Source organism: Crocodylus porosus, unplaced genomic scaffold, assembly GCF_001723895.1.
Source record: "Crocodylus porosus isolate Cpor-Errol unplaced genomic scaffold, CroPor_comp1, whole genome shotgun sequence".
NCBI lineage: Eukaryota > Metazoa > Chordata > Crocodylia > Crocodylidae > Crocodylus > Crocodylus porosus.
The window spans coordinates 7,027,049-7,044,454 of record NW_017728947.1 but is presented as its reverse complement, the minus strand read 5'-3'; the positions used below and the strand labels follow the sequence as shown (position 1 = coordinate 7,044,454).

Here is a 17,406-nt window from a genome sequence, read left to right as displayed (position 1 = left end):
TCATATTTCCTGCTACTTATTTTAATGCCCACTGTAAGTGAAGGGCATAAAGTTAGTCTCAGGAAGGTCTTCTTACACAGGACTAGATGCTATACAAGAAACTGGCTGTGTCTACATGAGACGCTGACTGAACGGTTGTTACTGCACAGCCATTTAGTAGGGCTGTGTGAAATTTTGCCAGCCATTTCATTTCAGAGGTGTTTCGGGCCATTTGGGCGCCCAAAACGTTGAATCTGAATTGAAACAGGAGGCTCTGAAAGATCTCCTAAACAAAATGAGGCATCCTAAATGTTTCAGAAGTGTTTCGGAAAATTTCGGAGCCGGGATTGCAGGGGAACAGCTGTATGCTGCTGCCCTGCCACACGACTTGTCTCCACAGGGAGCAGAGATCCGCACCGGGCGTCCCTTCGCCACCACTACCTGCCCCGCACTGCCCCAGCTTTTAGGTGACACTGGCGGTGGTGACACCAAACAGCTTTTAGGTGACACTGACTGTGCAATAGCTCATTACTACAGCACAGTAGTGTTGCATCATGCTTCCTGCCAAGCAACACTAGTAGTAATGAGCTACTGCGCAGTCGGCGCCTCTTGTAGAGGCGGCCAGTAGTCTGACCAGGCATAGAAGCAGTCTACCAAGAATCATGCATGTGTTTTGCATAAATTCTACTAACCTCTTGTGGTTTTTCTCCCCTTTACAGGAAAAATGGAAAAAATAATGATGTGTCCTTTTCTCAGATTAAGTGAGTTTATATTCTTTCACCGGTTAATTTCTCAGTTTATGTGATATTAGCAATATCTGCTCAGAACTCTGGTAGTTTTGTGTTATACCATGTTATAAACTGAGTATTACAGCTTTAAATACTCGGACTCCTTATGGAGAACCAAATGCAACCTGCTGCCATCTAAAATAATTAAGAGGCTGAGACTTCTAACAGCTGTCAAAAGGATTTGAACGTCCACTTTCTATTATAATTAAACAGATTTAGATGTCTAAGTGCCCTTATCAGTTTTGCTGATCTCAGCTCTATTTATTTTTATGGACACAATTCAGATTATAAGATACATTGTTTATGAACCCTATTTGTAGCCTTTCTATATTCAAAAAGGATTTTGCCCTATGGCCCAAGGTAGGGCTACTTTGAGCTGAACCTTCAGTGTAAGTAATGTTAAAACCAGTGTAGCTGAACATGGAAGGATAAATGCAGTATACCATAAACCACAGACAGTGAAAAGCCATCATAGGTTGTCTCTTGCAATTCTGATAACAAGGGAAGAGCCTGGACAAAGCCTCCTAGTGACCCCCAGCTTTGAGGTCTTTGGCAGGGAGCAAAAGTTTCAGGATAATTGGCCTACTGTGACCAGCTTAGTAGATGAGAAGCACAAAGGTTATTATTGTATTTAGTTGTATGTCATGCACACCCTTTCCCCAAAAATCAGTACTCCAAAACTGGAGTGCATGTCTTGAGTGGAGCTAACACTTTTATTCACTTCTGATTTTTCTTTGCTGGAATAGAAGCAGGGAAGCACTACTGCAATATGGCTACTATGCTTCTTCCTCTGCCCACTTCAGGGAGGGAGGGGGAACAGTTCACCCTTCAGTGCTACTCCTGCCTTGAGCAGGGGGCTGTAGCCAGAGCTACAGGGTTAACCCTCTCACAGCCACAGCCGCTGCAGTCAGGTTCCCCTGAAGTAAACATTCAGACATGACTGGAAAAACATTTTTTTTTCTTTCATTCCATTTTCCCAGTGCATAAGGTGTATGTCTTATTTGGGAGCATATGGTATATGCCCCTTTTTGCATACTCCTAACTGAATTGCACTGTGCACTCAGCCTGAGCAGAACATTGGAACAATGTGTCCTTATGCCCTTTCTTAGGCCAGAGTTTGAGGAGGATAAAAATTAAAAAAAAAACCTCTTAGTCACATAGCAAAGAGTATAGCTACAATGTCTCTAACTATTTTTTTCTTTTTCCCTCCCTGAAGACCTAAGAAGTAAGTAATTCACATTTTATAAATATAAATTTGTCATGAATTGAATTTATCTGGTATTTAACTAATAATGAATACTAATAAGGGGTTTTATTCATTTTAGGTCAAAGCCAGTTAAAGTTGAAAACTTTGAGTCCTACTTTAAGAAACAGCAAGCTGATTCAAACTGTGGATTTGCTGAAGAGTATGAAGTATGTATTATCAGCCATCACAGATTATAATCATAAACTTCTGAATATTACAAAGGGAAATAGCTCCTCTCTGAGATAAAGTGGTGACCAGTATCAGAGACACTGAATGTACATCTGCAGCAATCCATGACCTGATCTGTTGCACTGAATCTCTCTGAGAGTGAAATATGGTCTGCTGGTCAGAGTTGTAATGGAAATTAGACACCTTGAGGTTCTTATCCTAGTTGTGCTCAAAAAGTTAACAGTTGGCCTTGAGAGAGCTACTTTTCCTCTCTGTGCTTCAGTCTCCCTTTTTGTAAAGAAGTGTGAGATTGGGTATGTTATTAGTATCATTGCCTTACTTAAGGGGGTTTTGGAATGCAAAAAAATAAATATTTTTCTGTCAAGTGCATTAAGACCTGAAGGTAACCACAGAACAATAATGCAGCTAAGGAGGATGTGAACCGGGCAGCAGCCCTAGGTGCCAGCTAGAGAGGGGTACCAGAATAGCAGTTGCTGCTAGCTTGGCTGCTTCTCTGTATATCATTGCTGCCCAGGATGTACAGCTACCTTGCTATGGCTCTGCTAGTAAGACTGCCAAAGTAGAAAACAGTGCAATTGCCAGTACAGCCAAATGAGACTGAACTATTGTAGGCTCCTGCATGATGAGACTTTTTCCTCCTAGTCTTTTCTAGTCACTGTCAACCTATTTCTTGCCACAGAATAAAGTGGTTCTTTCAAAGATTTTCAAAAAATATGGTGATCTTTCTTCTCTTTAGCACTGATGAGGGCTCACCTGGAGTACTGTGTGTCCAGTTTTAGCCCTGCTTTTCAAGAAAGATGTGGACAGATTGGAAAGAGTCCAGCAGAAGGCAATGAAAATGATTGGCCTGGAAAGCATGATTCATATGGAAAGGCTGAAAGTACTAGGGTTATTTAGTCCGGTGAAGACAAGACTAGTAGAGGATAACAGTCTTTAAATACCTAAAGGGTGATTTACAGAAAGGATAGACATAGGCTTTTCTCTGTGGCCATAGGAGGCTGGACTAGGAACACTGGACTCAATCTGCAGCAGAGGAAATTTTAGTTTGAAGATTAGAAAGAACTTTTTGAATATGGCTCAAGACAGAAGTTATACACAAGCCAAAGATTGGATACGGTTTAAATCTGTAACACAAGAAAAGTTCAGTGCACGTAACTGCTTTCAAAACTGGTTTAAGGTAAACTGATCTAACCTAAATCAGTTAAGTTTGGTACTACATCCATCCAGGTTTATTGAACTTCTGTCCCAGATCCCCTCCAGATTCAAGTCAACTCAGTCTCCCAACATCTGAGGATGCTTTGCACCTCCCCCTAAACCCCTGTCACAGGGTGAGCAGGCTAACCTTGGCCCAAGCTATCTGCTCCAGCCCAGCAAAGAGGCATGTTCTAGTGCCCTCCATCTTCTGGCCTGGACCACTCTAGGCATATGGCTGCCTTTCCAGAATCAAAAGTGAATTTCTATTCACTTGCTTATCAGTTAAATTTATGCAGCTTAGACCAACCTGTGAAGATTGAATAGATTCAGCACTGTATTTTTTTTAACTCTCTATGCTTGCCTATGAGAGTGCTCAAACATTGGAACAGACTACCTAAAGAAGTTCTGGAATCGCCATCCCTAGAAATGTTCAAGAGCAGGTTAGATAGTCACTTGACTGGGATGGTTTAGTAGATATGATCCTGCCTTGAGTAGGTGGTTGGAGTAAATGACCATCTTGAGGTCTCTTCCAGCCCTACTTTCCTATGTCCTGTATCAAGTTATTTTTAGGGATGCTACTCTGTCCTGCTTTTCTTTCAGGTTTTCTTTCTTTTCCTCCAAGTCCTCTCGTCATACACTCCACTTCCCCTCTTTTCTATAATGCTTTCCTTGTTATTGTCCATCCTTTCTTCTCATCCTCTCAGCTCCAAGTCATCTCCCCACTGTGCCTTATTATGAAATTGGGTTATTTACCTGTTCCTGCAGCATCCTCACTCTGTTCAGTTACTATATGATATGACAGTAACAGCTCAGCTTTGGGGCCCCAAATTCATCAAAGAAAGGGAATAAAGTCAATAAGGTGTGAGCACATGTGGAAAGTTAAGCATGTGCTTAAGTGCTTTGCCAAGTCAAAGCCAGAGTAAGTATGTAGTCATGATCAGTCTTGCATATTTTACAGACAATGCAAAAAACAATTTGTGAGAAACGCAAATCCTATTACTCTTTTTGTCACCTTATTTTACTTCTTTCCCTTCTGCCTCCTCTATCCCTTTGACTCTCTTTTTAAAAGGGCTTGCTGTATTACCACTTCTCCAGGACTTAATACTTTTACTGCTAGAAGGACACTATGTGTCAGCTGTTTGCCTACCACACTGACTGCTTGTCTCTTGTCTTTAAACTAGTGTTACTATTTTGCTGCAGGAACTGAGGCCTGTCGGTGTCCATCAGCCTAAATTTGCTGCTGAACTTACTGAGAATAGAGGAAAGAATAGATACAATAATGTATTGCCATGTAAGTCACCTCCTGTTGTTTTTGGTTGTTTACTTTCTTTCGTTTTTTTTTAAATTTTAAGTTGAGTTTTGAAAGGCTTCAGTTAATTAATGGTTTTGGGTACTTCAGAGATGAGTACCGATGTAAATGTCACAATAAACAAATAAAAAAATTAAAAGGATTGGGATGACTATTGTGCAGTTTTCCAAAAGTCATAGTATTAACAGAACATGCAAACCTTTTTATAAACACACATTCTCCATATCTAGTTTGATTTTTTCATTCATGAAGTACTACATGGCCTTGCACATATTTTTTTTTTTTATATGAGACAATAAATAGCTAGAGAGAAACAGGTGGGATGGACCCAGGAAAAAGTGGCAGTATTGATCAGATAAATGGGCAGTGATCTTGTCACACTAGTAGCCTCAGAACCACTGTAGGCATCATGAAAAAGGGAGTTGGAAGGAGGAAGTCAAAAGAGAGTAATGAGAGAGCTCTGGATGTTTATGGGGACAATAATTTTGAGGAGTACCACAACAGAAAGTGTGTATGTGATATAGATATACATAGATCTGTGTGTATGTATGCATATGTGTATATATGTACATGCATGTATTGTAAATTAAATTACATTAGATCTTGTGCACACATACATGTATATTCTTGACAAATTAAATTACATTAAGATATGTTAATGATACCACCTGAATGTAGTGCCTCAAGATCCTTAGATTTATTCTGTTTACTTCAGGTTTATTGAATTATTAAAATGCTTCCTTATTATTTTATTCTAAACCAACATATATGTATGATATTGATTCTGGTTAATAATCTCAAAATACTTTTTTAAAATACTTAACTCTTAGTGGTTTAAAAATTTTAAATCTACAAGCATTCAAAAAACACCTACATTTCTATGTGTATACACACCATATTGATTTTCCCTATTCCTGAAGAAGGGCTCCTGTGCCCAAAACCTTGCAAAGAACAATTTTTCCAACTACTCTGTTGGTCTAATGAAAGGTATCACATTTACCCAAGTAACCTTGTCTGCCTATGTCCTTAGACCAGCAGTTACGACCAATACCCCTGAAATAGATTAAAGATAACTTATTTATTCAGTTACTGGAAAATTAATTTGTTTTGCTGAGCATTTGCCTTCTGCAGATAATCACTGCATGTACTCAGGATTATAAAACCTGTTTCTGATTCCAAAAATAACCATCTATTCTGATTTTAAAAATGTGTGTTGAATTAAAAGCATTTATTCAAAACGATTTTGGTTGGTGTTTAGCCAAAACATTGAAACCCTAAAAAACATGCTTTTATTTTTTTGCAGATGACATTTCTCGTGTTAAACTTTCAGCCCAAAGCCATCCAACTGATGATTATATTAATGCGAACTACATGCCTGTGAGTCTGTTAAAGCAACTAAAATTAATTTGGGTATATTTTATGATATAAGCTAGACAAATCAAACAATATCTTTAAATAGGTTTGTCCTGTGTGATGATTAAGAGCACTTTTGAATACATAAAATATTTTCTATTTTAGGGATACAATTTAAGGAAAGAATTTATTGCTGCACAAGGTCCCTTACCGAACACTCTGCAAGACTTCTGGCGGATGATTTGGGAAAAGAATATCTATGCTGTTGTTATGTTGACAAAATGCATTGAGCAAGGCAGGGTATGCACATTCTTTTAAGATGATATTAATTAATACTAAGCAATAAAAAGGATGCATGTATGTTTATATACCTCCTCTTAATCCTGGTACCCCAGGAATCTTTAAAGGCTGTATAGTATTCACAAGGTTCATTTCCTATGCTTTTCAAGTCCTTTTGGGGTATAGCAGGAATTGTCTTCTGTATTCAGTCTTGAACACAAAAGGTACCTATACATGTGCAGCAAGGCTGCTCCGACACACTGTAATTGAGGCTGCTCTGACACTAATTAAAGTGTGTTGGAGCAGACTTGATTGAGTCTGCTGGAACATGGCAATTATCACGCTCCAGCAGACTCCAGCATTATGTGTATCAGCATCCCCACACTGAAAAATGGCAGCAGGGGCGCTTTAACTAAAACTCATTCAACAAGCTTTAGTTAAAGCATCCCCATTACCATTTTTTTAGTGCGGGAGTATTGATACATGAGACGCTCTGGGTGCTTTAATTAGAGCAGCTCTTGAAGCCACTCTAATTAAAACACTCCTCCCTCACTTCCCTCCCAGAGCATGTGTATAAACGCACAAGATTTTAGTACGTTTAGTCCTGTTTTAGTCTTCATCTGAAATAGCCCCTGTTAGAAGCAACGTACTTGACCAGATAAACCAGTGTATAAACAGTATAGCAAATGTACTGAAATGTCAGTTATCCAGAATGTTAGAAACTATGGCCTCAGTTCTGGATTCAGACCTACTCCAATGGATTTGAATGCAGAAGTGGTCTAGTGGTGTTTGAGGAGGTAATATGCAGAATGACCTGTCCACTTCGTTAAGCAATTGCACCATTCTGTAGAAGTGCTCAAAAGACAGAGCAACCTGAACTTCTGTCCATTTTTTTTTTTTCTTTTTGGTCACTGTTTTTTGTACTTGCTTGAATATGTCTGCTTAAACATATTAGCTTTCATTTTGGACCTGATTTAGGTCTACTGAAATAAGCAGGAAAAATGCTCCCTTACTGCAGCTGGAGTAGAAACAAATCTTTTATATAAGTGAAAGAAAAAAATGTTCTTTTGTAGACATAGCTGTTTTCAGCATTGCATTTCCAGTCAATCTTAGATTTATAATGAGGCACACTTACTGAATCAAAAAAATGATTATTGGGTATCCCAAGGAATATTGGTTTGGATTTTTTTGCCGTAAAGGATACCAATACAAGGCTCTAACTGCAACTCATGCTCATTAAGACCATAATCCTTGCAGCATTAAACAATGGAGATTAACTCTGCAAATTTCCATGCCTCTTTTAGTTTGGGGACCACCTTAAACCCTTTTCAGCCATCTTTTCATCTGGGCTCCTTGTATATTATGCCCAGAAGATCACCGTATTTGGGTTATTTCAGGAAAAAAAAAGAATTGGGGATCAAGCATAATTACAAATATACTGGAATCTTTATTGCATGGTAGAGTCAGAGTACACTGAGGTAGAGCTGGTGTCTACCGCAGAGGGATGGATAGAAGACATTGTATGTATAAATCCCACTACAGGTGCCAGGTCTGGTGCATGGACACATAGGGCTAGAAAGAAGTACTCTAATCAATTCCACTTTTCTGAGGCAGGATCAAGTGTACTTAGACCATCTGTAAGCAATAATTTTTTAACTTATTCTGTAAACCTCCCATAAAAAGGATTCCAGAATCTCTGTACATAGCCTGTTCCACTGCTTCACTGTCCATTATGCTTTAAAAGTTTTTGATGATATCTAATCTAAATTTTATTTGCTACTTATCCTACTCTTAGTGGACATGCAAATCAATTGATCATTGTCCTCTTTATAACCATCTTTTACATAATGGAAGATGTTTTGCATGTCCCCTCCCAAGTCCTCTCACTTCTAAACTGAACACATTCTATCCTTTCACTCCTTGCTCATAGATCATGGTTTTTCCAAATGCCTTATCATTCTTTTTGCTCTTCCTTGTACTCTTTGCAATTTGTCTCTCTAAAGTGTACTCAGAACTGGGCACGGTACTTCACCATTCCACAACACATCAAGCAGGTACATCAAAGCAGAATAAACCTATACTGTTCTAAAGGAGGATGTTGGAACGGGGCAATAAAGTTACACTAAGTATAAATTTAACTGATGATACTTCCCCCCCAAATAAATTGAGATTTGGCTTATGAATGTTCTGCATTCCAAGTACTTTGAAGCAGAAGTAAATGATGAAATAATAACTTCAATAAACACTATCAGCTAGAATCATCATATATTCTATATACGTGAGTAAATTGTACTACTTTTTTAGGTTTTTAGAAAGTAATAAGAAAATAATGATCATTTTATTTTAAAACTAGATTGACTGTTTGGCAGCCCCAGACTAGACTCTAATTTAGGGTAAAAAGTAGACAGCATATCCTTGCAAAGCTTCCATCTCTCTTCTCTTTGCTTTCCATAAAATCACTTGAATCGCTACCATACAATGCAAATAACTTTAATTTTCTTCTTAGACAAAGTGTGAGCAGTATTGGGAAGACAAACAACCTGTGAGCTATGGTGATATTACTGTAACTATGACTTCAGAGATTGTCCTTGCAGAATGGACAATAAGGGACTTCACAGTAGAAGATGTGAGTAATTCTTTGTGTGTATAAGAACACAAAAGAAAGACAAAACTTAAATATATATTTACTGTATTCCTGTGGCTACACTATCTAAATGAGGGGAACATACTTATTTCTCTGAACTTCAAAAAGAAAGTAAAACTTAGCTAACGGAAATAAGCTGTACATTTTTGTTTTAACTTGGCACTCACTAGTACTTTTTCTCATTTGTGCCAAATCTCTGATTAAAAGTGCTTTGTGCTGTGTATTGGTCTGGGAATTTATGCTGTAGTAAGGGATTGTACATGGATGATGGCTTAGCCTCCAGTTGCATTTCTTTCCAGGAACTGTATTATGGGAGAATTCTTCAGCTATAGTGGTTACCACTTGGCATAGGACTCCATGTATAGCTAAGTAATCTGTATATGGAAATTTGCTGAGGAGATTGGCTGCTTCCATATTACCACTGCTACACATGTGCATCCATGCTCATATGAGCTTTCCTTAGTCACACAAGGAGTCCCACCAATGTAAGGTGTGAAATTCAGGAGGAATCCATTTGCCTATGAGTACAGGAGCCTAGGCTGAACAAATAACTCCACATTCCTGCCATCAGATGCTACAAATGGAACCAGAGGAAAAGTAGAAGGCAAAAGAACCTGATTTGAAATATAGCTTTATTGGGCCAGTCAGTTTCCTTGGCTTTCAAGGAATGAAGGGTGAAATTTGAATAATGTTTTTTTAAAGTAGTGCCCAGTTCTGACTTTCACCAGTGGTTTTACCCCTCAGGGTTCACCTACTCACCCCCATACCCTGATCTCCCCCCAACCACCCACACCATTCTGCACCCTTTTCCCTGCCAGTCCTGCTCTTCCTGCCCTGGCACAAGTCACCAAAGAAAGATTGTCTGCCTACAGCAGCCTACCTGCAACCCAGCAGTATTAGAGGCAGATGGGGTGCAGCTGCAGTAGTAGCATGTGGCTAGGGCAGGGAGGAGGGAGCTGTGGAGACCTCTGTGGACTACAAAGCCCTGAAAAGAGGGCTTCAGGGTGCCGTGCTCCTGCTCAGACGCCAGGTGGCATGTCTCTGGTCTTGATGACAAAGCTTTAATCAAACTCTGTTGGCTTTGATTTTTTTTATGGACTGCTCGTTTTTTATAGATTTTATGGACAGGTGGTTTTAGCCTTGGTTTTTATATAAATTTAAGGACAATTGGGAATCCTGCCCATTCATAGAAGGTAACTTTCATAGTATTAAGCTAGGAGGAATGTTTTCCTACAGTGATTATTTGCTAATGTTATTCTGAGGCCTAATTTCCCTTCTAATTTCTTCTAGAATAATGAGACAGACAGTCACTGTGTACGCCAGTTCCATTTCACTGCCTGGCCTGATCATGGTGTTCCAGAGACAACGGAACTTCTCATTAGCTTTAGACATCTTGTTGAGGAATACACAAGGCAAAATCCCCCAGAATCTCCTACTCTGGTACACTGCAGGTATAAAGAGAATTCTTACCATAACTTCCTAGATTCATCTCACTGCTTCTTTGTACAAGGAAATTGATATACCTCAAAATTCGCTATTAAACTATACTATAAAAATGCTATTGTTCATCCGCCTAATGCATAGTCATTTTATTCTAGTGCTGGTGTTGGAAGGACAGGTACTTTTATTGCAATTGACCGACTGATCCAACAAATAGAATTGGAGAACACTGCTGACGTGTATGGTGTAGTGTATGACCTTCGAATGCATCGGCCGCTAATGGTACAAACAGAGGTAAGGCAAATGTCTCTTTCTGTAACATGCTTAAAAATAACTGCATAACAGGCATAATGAATCCACATCTTAGAATTACATTCCACACTGGAGGTGTTCTCTACTTACTACTCAATGGGTGTGTCTACCCATGCGTTTTAACACACAGTAACCCATTTTACTGTGCATTAAAGCATCATGTCAAAAGCTGTGCTAATACGATAATGCACAGTAAAAATAGGCTACTGCGTATTAAGTGTTACTAAAAACCTGTGCACTTTTGCTACTGCACATTAGGGCAGCCAGATGCGCATTTATTTAGTACCTCACATTAGAGGTACTAAATTTAATGTGCAGTAGCAAAAGTGCATTAATAAATGTGTAGTAGATGTGCCCAGAATGTTTCTAAATTCTGTTTTTTGTGTGGTTCAACAAAGGAGCACCCATCAAAGCACCATGGAAACACTGATGGGGCAGAGAATACCTTGGTGCACCCCTAATTCAGGCCTCTACCATCTGCCTCTCTTGCTTCTAGTAAAGCTCTCACAGCTACCACTGGCGCTTGCATAAAGGGCATTGTTGAGGTAGATGGAATAACCAGGTTCAAAAAAGGGATTAGGTAAATTCATGGAGGTCAGGCACATCGGGATTTATTTATCTTCTGACATCCGTAAGCCAAAGATGGATGGTGTCAGGGAAGGTATGCCAGGGGATGGATACTCTAGTCTAGTTCTGTTCATACCCTCTCTAAAACTTCTACTAGTTGCCACTTCTGGAGACAAGATGTTGGGATATGTGGACCATTGGTTGTGGTCCAGTATGGCTCTTCTGTTCATTTTTAGGATTGTTGCTAAATCTTGAACAAATAAAGTCATCTAAGATTAAGCTTCTACTGTTATTTCTCACCATATCAAAAAAGTTCCCTTCCATCACTATGAGCTGTGGCTTTGCTGGAGCAAGGTGCTTGCTAAAGTCTATGATGTCCTTCATTTTTCTTTTCCCTAGGACCAGTATATCTTCCTAAACCAATGTGTTTTGGACATTATTAAATCCCAGAGGGACAAAAAAGTGGACCTTATCTACCAAAATACAACAGCAATGGCAATCTATGAAAATCTTGCACCAGCGCCCAATTGTGGGAAGGCAAATGGCTACTGTGCCTAACCAAGCAGGAAGATGAGTTACCAGGAGGCCAGTCCTCCCTTCACAAAGAAAAGGGAAATGCACTGTTGTACATGGTTTTGTACAGTTTTGTGTGTGACTAATTTGAAGATGTCATGTAAAAATGCTAGTGAGAGTTGCAGAAACTGTTATTACAATTAACAGAGGAATTTTGTTTTCACATGGGAACTTCACTCTGCTTGTAAGTGATGTAGTATTGCAGGGTGAATGATGAACTAGATATAAAATATTAAAAGTAATAAATGAGACGGGCTCTTTTTTAATTGCAGTTTTGTATGATTTTCATATACAGACACCAGACTGTGTTAATATATTTAATTATAAATGTCAGGAACATATTCTATCTACTGTATCTGGTTATTTAGCTATGAGCATATGCATCTTTGATTTGTTCTTAGCATTCCTTTTTATTTAAAAAAACAGAAAGGAGTACAAACATCTCCTACAAATGGATGTTTTATATATCACAATTGTGCCTTTTCTAGTCAAGACTCTGTAGACAAAAACCATCAGAGATCTATATTTTTGTACTGAAACTCTTAGAATGCATATAGATTTTTAAATAAGGCTAATATCAAGCTTTTAATTGTAGTAACACTCTCCTACTTTTTTAGTGGTGATCTGTCCTTTCACCACAACCCTCCAAGGCCTTATATCATCACAGTGCCTCAGCTAGGGGAAGAGGAGGGTGGTGTGTCGCTCTGAGCTTTAACTACAGAGAGTGTGTGTGTGTGTGTGTGTGTGTGTGTGTGCACGCGTGTGTGTGTGTGCGCACACACGTGAGAGAGAAGGGGAGCAAATTCTCCTATTTCTGGCTGATTCTGTTTTTATAGAGTCTAAAATGATTTATTTAAAGGTGCAATACATAGCTTACTGAATAATGATGGCTCTATTTTAATAGAGTTTTACTCAGGTTGGTGTCTCTTGTTGTTGTTTTCCTTTAAATATATAAATCTGTGAAAGTTTCAGTCTGAGAATTTAAGTGTCAAAGTACGCCCAAATAGGTTCCTTGGCTTTACTCTCTTCACCAAAAGTAAATGCACAAAAGTCTACTGTATATACCAGGTTCTAAAATCTGTTGTTTTATCCAGTCAAAACTGAGATGTTTTTATGTGTATATCTCAAAGTTATAATTTAATTGTTTTTATGTTTGCAATATGCTGCTGCTGTTTTAACTGATTTAAAAAAATAATAATAATTTACCTGTTAATTTTACAAGTTGAGGACTAATTTGGATTTATTTTCCTGGTACATGAATGTTGAATTATGAAGGCATTATTGATGAAGGATTTATTTCTAGCTACTTGCTCTGGCAGGACTGTGGGGCGGGGGTGGGCAGGTGGGCATTTGTTCTTGGGATCCAGTGCACTGGTTGCATTGCATAAGAGGTATGAAGTTTCTGAACGTACTATGCAGTAACTTAAGTAGTTAAAATCTTATGAAGGGTTAATGAACAGGGTCTTCAGGATTCTGCCGGATTTTTAAACCAGTTTTTGTGGCAGTAACGACAAAAACATGTGCAGAGTTTAGAAATGTGTGTGGCATTAAGATAAACACATAGGAAACTTGGCCACCTGGTAGAGTCCACTGTTAGTTAAAGAATTCTGTCGACTTTGGGTCCACAACTGTGCACCAGTAGTGAGAAGCAGGCCATTTAAGTAAAACTGAAGGGAGAACCGCAACAGTGTTTGTCCATTTTTCAGAGCAGCCATTTGTTTATTGCATTTTTCCCCCTTCTCTGAAATGCTTTAATATTATTCAAATAAATGCTTCTACCAGATTCTCCCTGAAATAGAAATTGCATTTGATTTGCAACAGCGGGTCTTACTTGTACCCTTTCCAAACTCTTGTCAGGTAACAACCAAATGCAGCTACTTCATCACTTCACTTGGCAACATGGACCAAATGGAAAGAGTTCCAAAAGGAACACCAGAAAAGAGGGACCTGTACTTTACATTTCATTTCTTTTTCTTATAGTATTCTTACATAATAAAAGACTTAGTCTGTCTGTCTGTAACACTCTTGGAGTACTCCGATTGATTAGTGAAACAACTAATCAGAGTACGGACTGCTGCCTTGATGGAGGGGATGGATTGGGGGAGCAAGGCCAGTGCCGCTGGCCTTGCCCCCCGCTCTGTCCCCACCATCATGGCAGCACTCCACCGCCTCCGAGGAGTAGGGCCGGGGGGGTGGCAAGGCCAGCAGCGCTAGAGGTGGCGGGAGCACGGGGTGCTGGCAGAGGGGACCGCGGGGTAAGCTTCTTCCCCCACCCTGCTCCTGGGAAGCGGTGGTGATGCTCCATCCCTGCCTGCTCCCCGCCCCCTCCCCCACCCATCATTTTTGACAGGCAATTGGCTAGTAATCACTTAAATGGGATTCTTCTTTGATGTGCTACCAGTCTAGAATGACCTGAGAATTCCTAGGTGGTCAGCATTCATTGTTCCCAGGATAACCCAAAAAAGTTGTTGGGACAGAATGCTCCCCTTGGATGTAAAAGCATCTGGTTTAAATAGTACAGAAGATTTCTCTTGTGCTCTTGTCTGCTGTGGGATTTTTCACCTGTCTTACATGGCAGCAGAACATCAGTAAACTAATAGTAGCTGCACCTACCTATATCTGATTAAATGCTGCACCTACCTATATCTGATGATTTATAGGCTGGACCCTGGGTATGATTTACTTTCATTGTAAGAAAAAATAGGGTAAATATTTCCATTCCTAACTATTAAACAAAGAAAGAAACAAAATCCACGTAAGCACTTTTGTGAATTATGATTTCCAAAGCAAATGTCTGCTCTTAGGAGAGAGGTGAAGTTCTTTAATTTTGAATTAAATATGGGAAGAAAAATATAGCAGATGAGATTCCTGGGTGAATCCTGAATGACGATACCAATCACAGTTTCTGTAAGAATCACCTTCTCTTTGAGGCCAATGGAAACTTGCCCTGAGGAGGGCAGGCAAATTCCATTTCATTCATGAAAAAGCTAATTAAAATTAAGATTCGTCACTGTTCCAGTGTAAATGACTAGGGCAGGATTTCTCTCTTGAAGGAATAGGAATCCAGGTAATGCTTTATCATCTTGGAGATTGCCTCCTCAATAAAATGACTTGAAAAAAGTGTATTTTTCTTGCATATAAAAACTGATGCTCTGTGTACTATAATTCTCATGATCTAGGACTACAACTTGTTTATTTATACTGTCTCATTGTGCTTCCTGCATCCATTCAATATTTATTGTTGGTGTTGCTTATCTAAAATAATCCACTTTTCTGATTTCAGTCTTCTGATTAGTTACAATTAGGTTCCCTGGCTGTTTTTTTTCCCTTCTACTTGGGGCCCACTTAAAACGGGAGATGTTGATGTGTTTCAAATAAGGGCTACTGCTAGTTGACTATTTTGACACAATGTACACATTTTGTTTTCATATGGTTGTACAGAAAAAAATGCAGCACTGTTTTAATTTTTTTTAAATGGTTTTGTTTTTAAGGAGATTAACAATTAAAAAGCATCAACTTAGAATGGCACTTCCTGGTTTGGTTTCTTTCTTCCTCTTTTCAAAAATGTAATAAATTGTCTCACTTTTTAGTCTGGGTCTGAGGAAACTTGGAACTATTCAACAAACTTGGGTCCCAGACAAGTAATACATGGGGTCAGCTCTCCATACCTGTCAGTGGAGCTCAGTATAAGAACAAGCCTTCATGAGTGTAAATTACTTTGCAAACCAAGGATCATGTGCTAATATTTCATGTGGAACTGCTGGATTCTCTAAGCCAGGTGCTAAATATAGTTGATTATAGGGCAGTGTTCTCCAACCTTTTTAAGTAGGAGATCACCATTGGCATTTAAAAGCACCCCAAGATCTACTGAGTGCTGCTGCCACCACCCCTCCCCCTGCCCAGAAGGTAAGTCGGGTGGGGGGAAGGCAGAGGGAGAAAAAATTATTTGGAGTCTCATCTCCCCAGCAGCTAAGTCCCACCCGGCCGGGGCTCCACTCAGCTTACCCTTGCTCCTGCCTCTGTGGCACTGTCCCTCACTTCAGGGGCCCCAATCTAGCCCCTGCCCCTTCCTTCCCCCATGGACTGACCTGTTGGGCGGGGCGCGTGTGTGCAGGCACACGGGCACTCACCCTCCCACTCCAGGCTCAGATCGACTCCAAGAGGCTCTGAGATCTACCGCAAGATGCTCCGAGATCTACTGGTGGATCAAGATCCACTGTTTGGTGACCACTGTTATAGGAGTAAGGCCTGGATCTAAGCCCCTTGGTAGACCATGGAAATGCTCCTGTTAACTTCAATGGACTGTGGATCAGGACCTCAATGCCTTTTGATATTCAAATTCCTAATAAAGACTGAATGGTAAAGACAATTCCCATTTCCTGAGGTAAGTCTTGTCTCTTCAGAGGAAGGGATGTAGAAATAGCTGTAGGAAGTGAGTTCTTAATTGTGGGGATTAATAGATTCTAAAGTGAAGGTAACCTGCATATAAAATGCAAAACCAAATCCATGTCTTTCATAATTCCCAGTTTCCCTCTCCATCTGTCATCTTAATTACTAAGTAATAGGGTCAGATACATAGTGATATGACTGACACTAAGGAATTGCACAATTCCTCATGAGACGCTGAAGCTCACCATAATTTTGTGATAGCTCCCAACCACTCCATTTCACCCAGTGACACTAGAGGTTGCAGGATGAGTGAGCTGAAAATTGCACAGTAACTCAAATTGGCACATATGTTAATTGCCCAGCTACTCTGTGGCTGATGTGCGAGTGAAAAATACGGCTGAAAAGCAGAAGCAGCAAGACGCTATCTGTTATAGAATATCTGTACCATGTGACTGACACTGCATGAAGAAATCTGCATCTAAAAGTTTAAGAAAGAGGTTTATTTTCTCCCCCATAAATCACAAAGGTATCTTATTAATATACATGAATGTTAACTTTGATAAGGCTAGCTGTTCTAGATGTCTTCAGAGAGAAGGCCAGCCAGGAGCTGTGAATTGCCCAAAGGAACCAAAGTAACAGCTTGGAGAAACTCAGTAATATGTTTATAATGTATTCTTCCAACACAGCTGACTTCAGACTGTTTAAATATTTCTGTAATTGCCAATTATGGATAAAACTCCCTAACAATCATTGTACAATGTTATCTTACCACAGCTGAACTCACAAGTGCGTCTCACAACAACAGATTACATATTATTACTGGGGCAAATCTAGAAGAGGTGCAATGGCAAAGTCGCGCTGCCCTTCAATTCCTGCTCTACCCAAACTTTAAAACCAGTTGCCTGGCAGTGTCAACAGCATTTCTATTCAGGCAGCAGTGAGGTAGTCACTTGATTTCATGGCTCATTGTAATCTACCTACCGTGTTTCCCCGAAAATAAGACACTGTCTTATATTTATTTTTCCTCAAGAAGACACACTATGGCTTATTTTCAGGGGATGTCTTATTTTTATTAAGTATACCGTGTTTCCCCGAAAATAAGACACTGAGAGAGACCCACAGTGCTGAGTAAAACAGCAGCCAC

The 17,406-nt window shown here is 39.6% G+C and overlaps 1 protein-coding gene across 8 annotated transcripts in view; it reads left to right on the top strand.

Moving 5' to 3' along the window:
- PTPRJ (protein tyrosine phosphatase, receptor type J) overlaps window positions 1-15,401 on the top strand; it is a 135,102-nt gene extending 119,701 nt beyond the window's left edge. For all 8 annotated transcript variants that reach the window (XM_019551730.1, XM_019551727.1, XM_019551733.1 and 5 more), the window contains 10 exons: window positions 699-740; window positions 1,984-1,992; window positions 2,093-2,180; window positions 4,597-4,687; window positions 6,009-6,082; window positions 6,224-6,358; window positions 8,844-8,963; window positions 10,272-10,432; window positions 10,580-10,715; window positions 11,700-15,401. In XM_019551730.1, the coding sequence (XP_019407275.1) occupies window positions 699-740; window positions 1,984-1,992; window positions 2,093-2,180; window positions 4,597-4,687; window positions 6,009-6,082; window positions 6,224-6,358; window positions 8,844-8,963; window positions 10,272-10,432; window positions 10,580-10,715; window positions 11,700-11,858 (1,015 nt within the window). In that variant the 3' untranslated portion in view covers window positions 11,859-15,401. The remainder of the gene's footprint in view (window positions 1-698; window positions 741-1,983; window positions 1,993-2,092; window positions 2,181-4,596; window positions 4,688-6,008; window positions 6,083-6,223; window positions 6,359-8,843; window positions 8,964-10,271; window positions 10,433-10,579; window positions 10,716-11,699) is intronic.
- The last annotated feature ends 2,005 nt before the right edge of the window (window positions 15,402-17,406 follow it).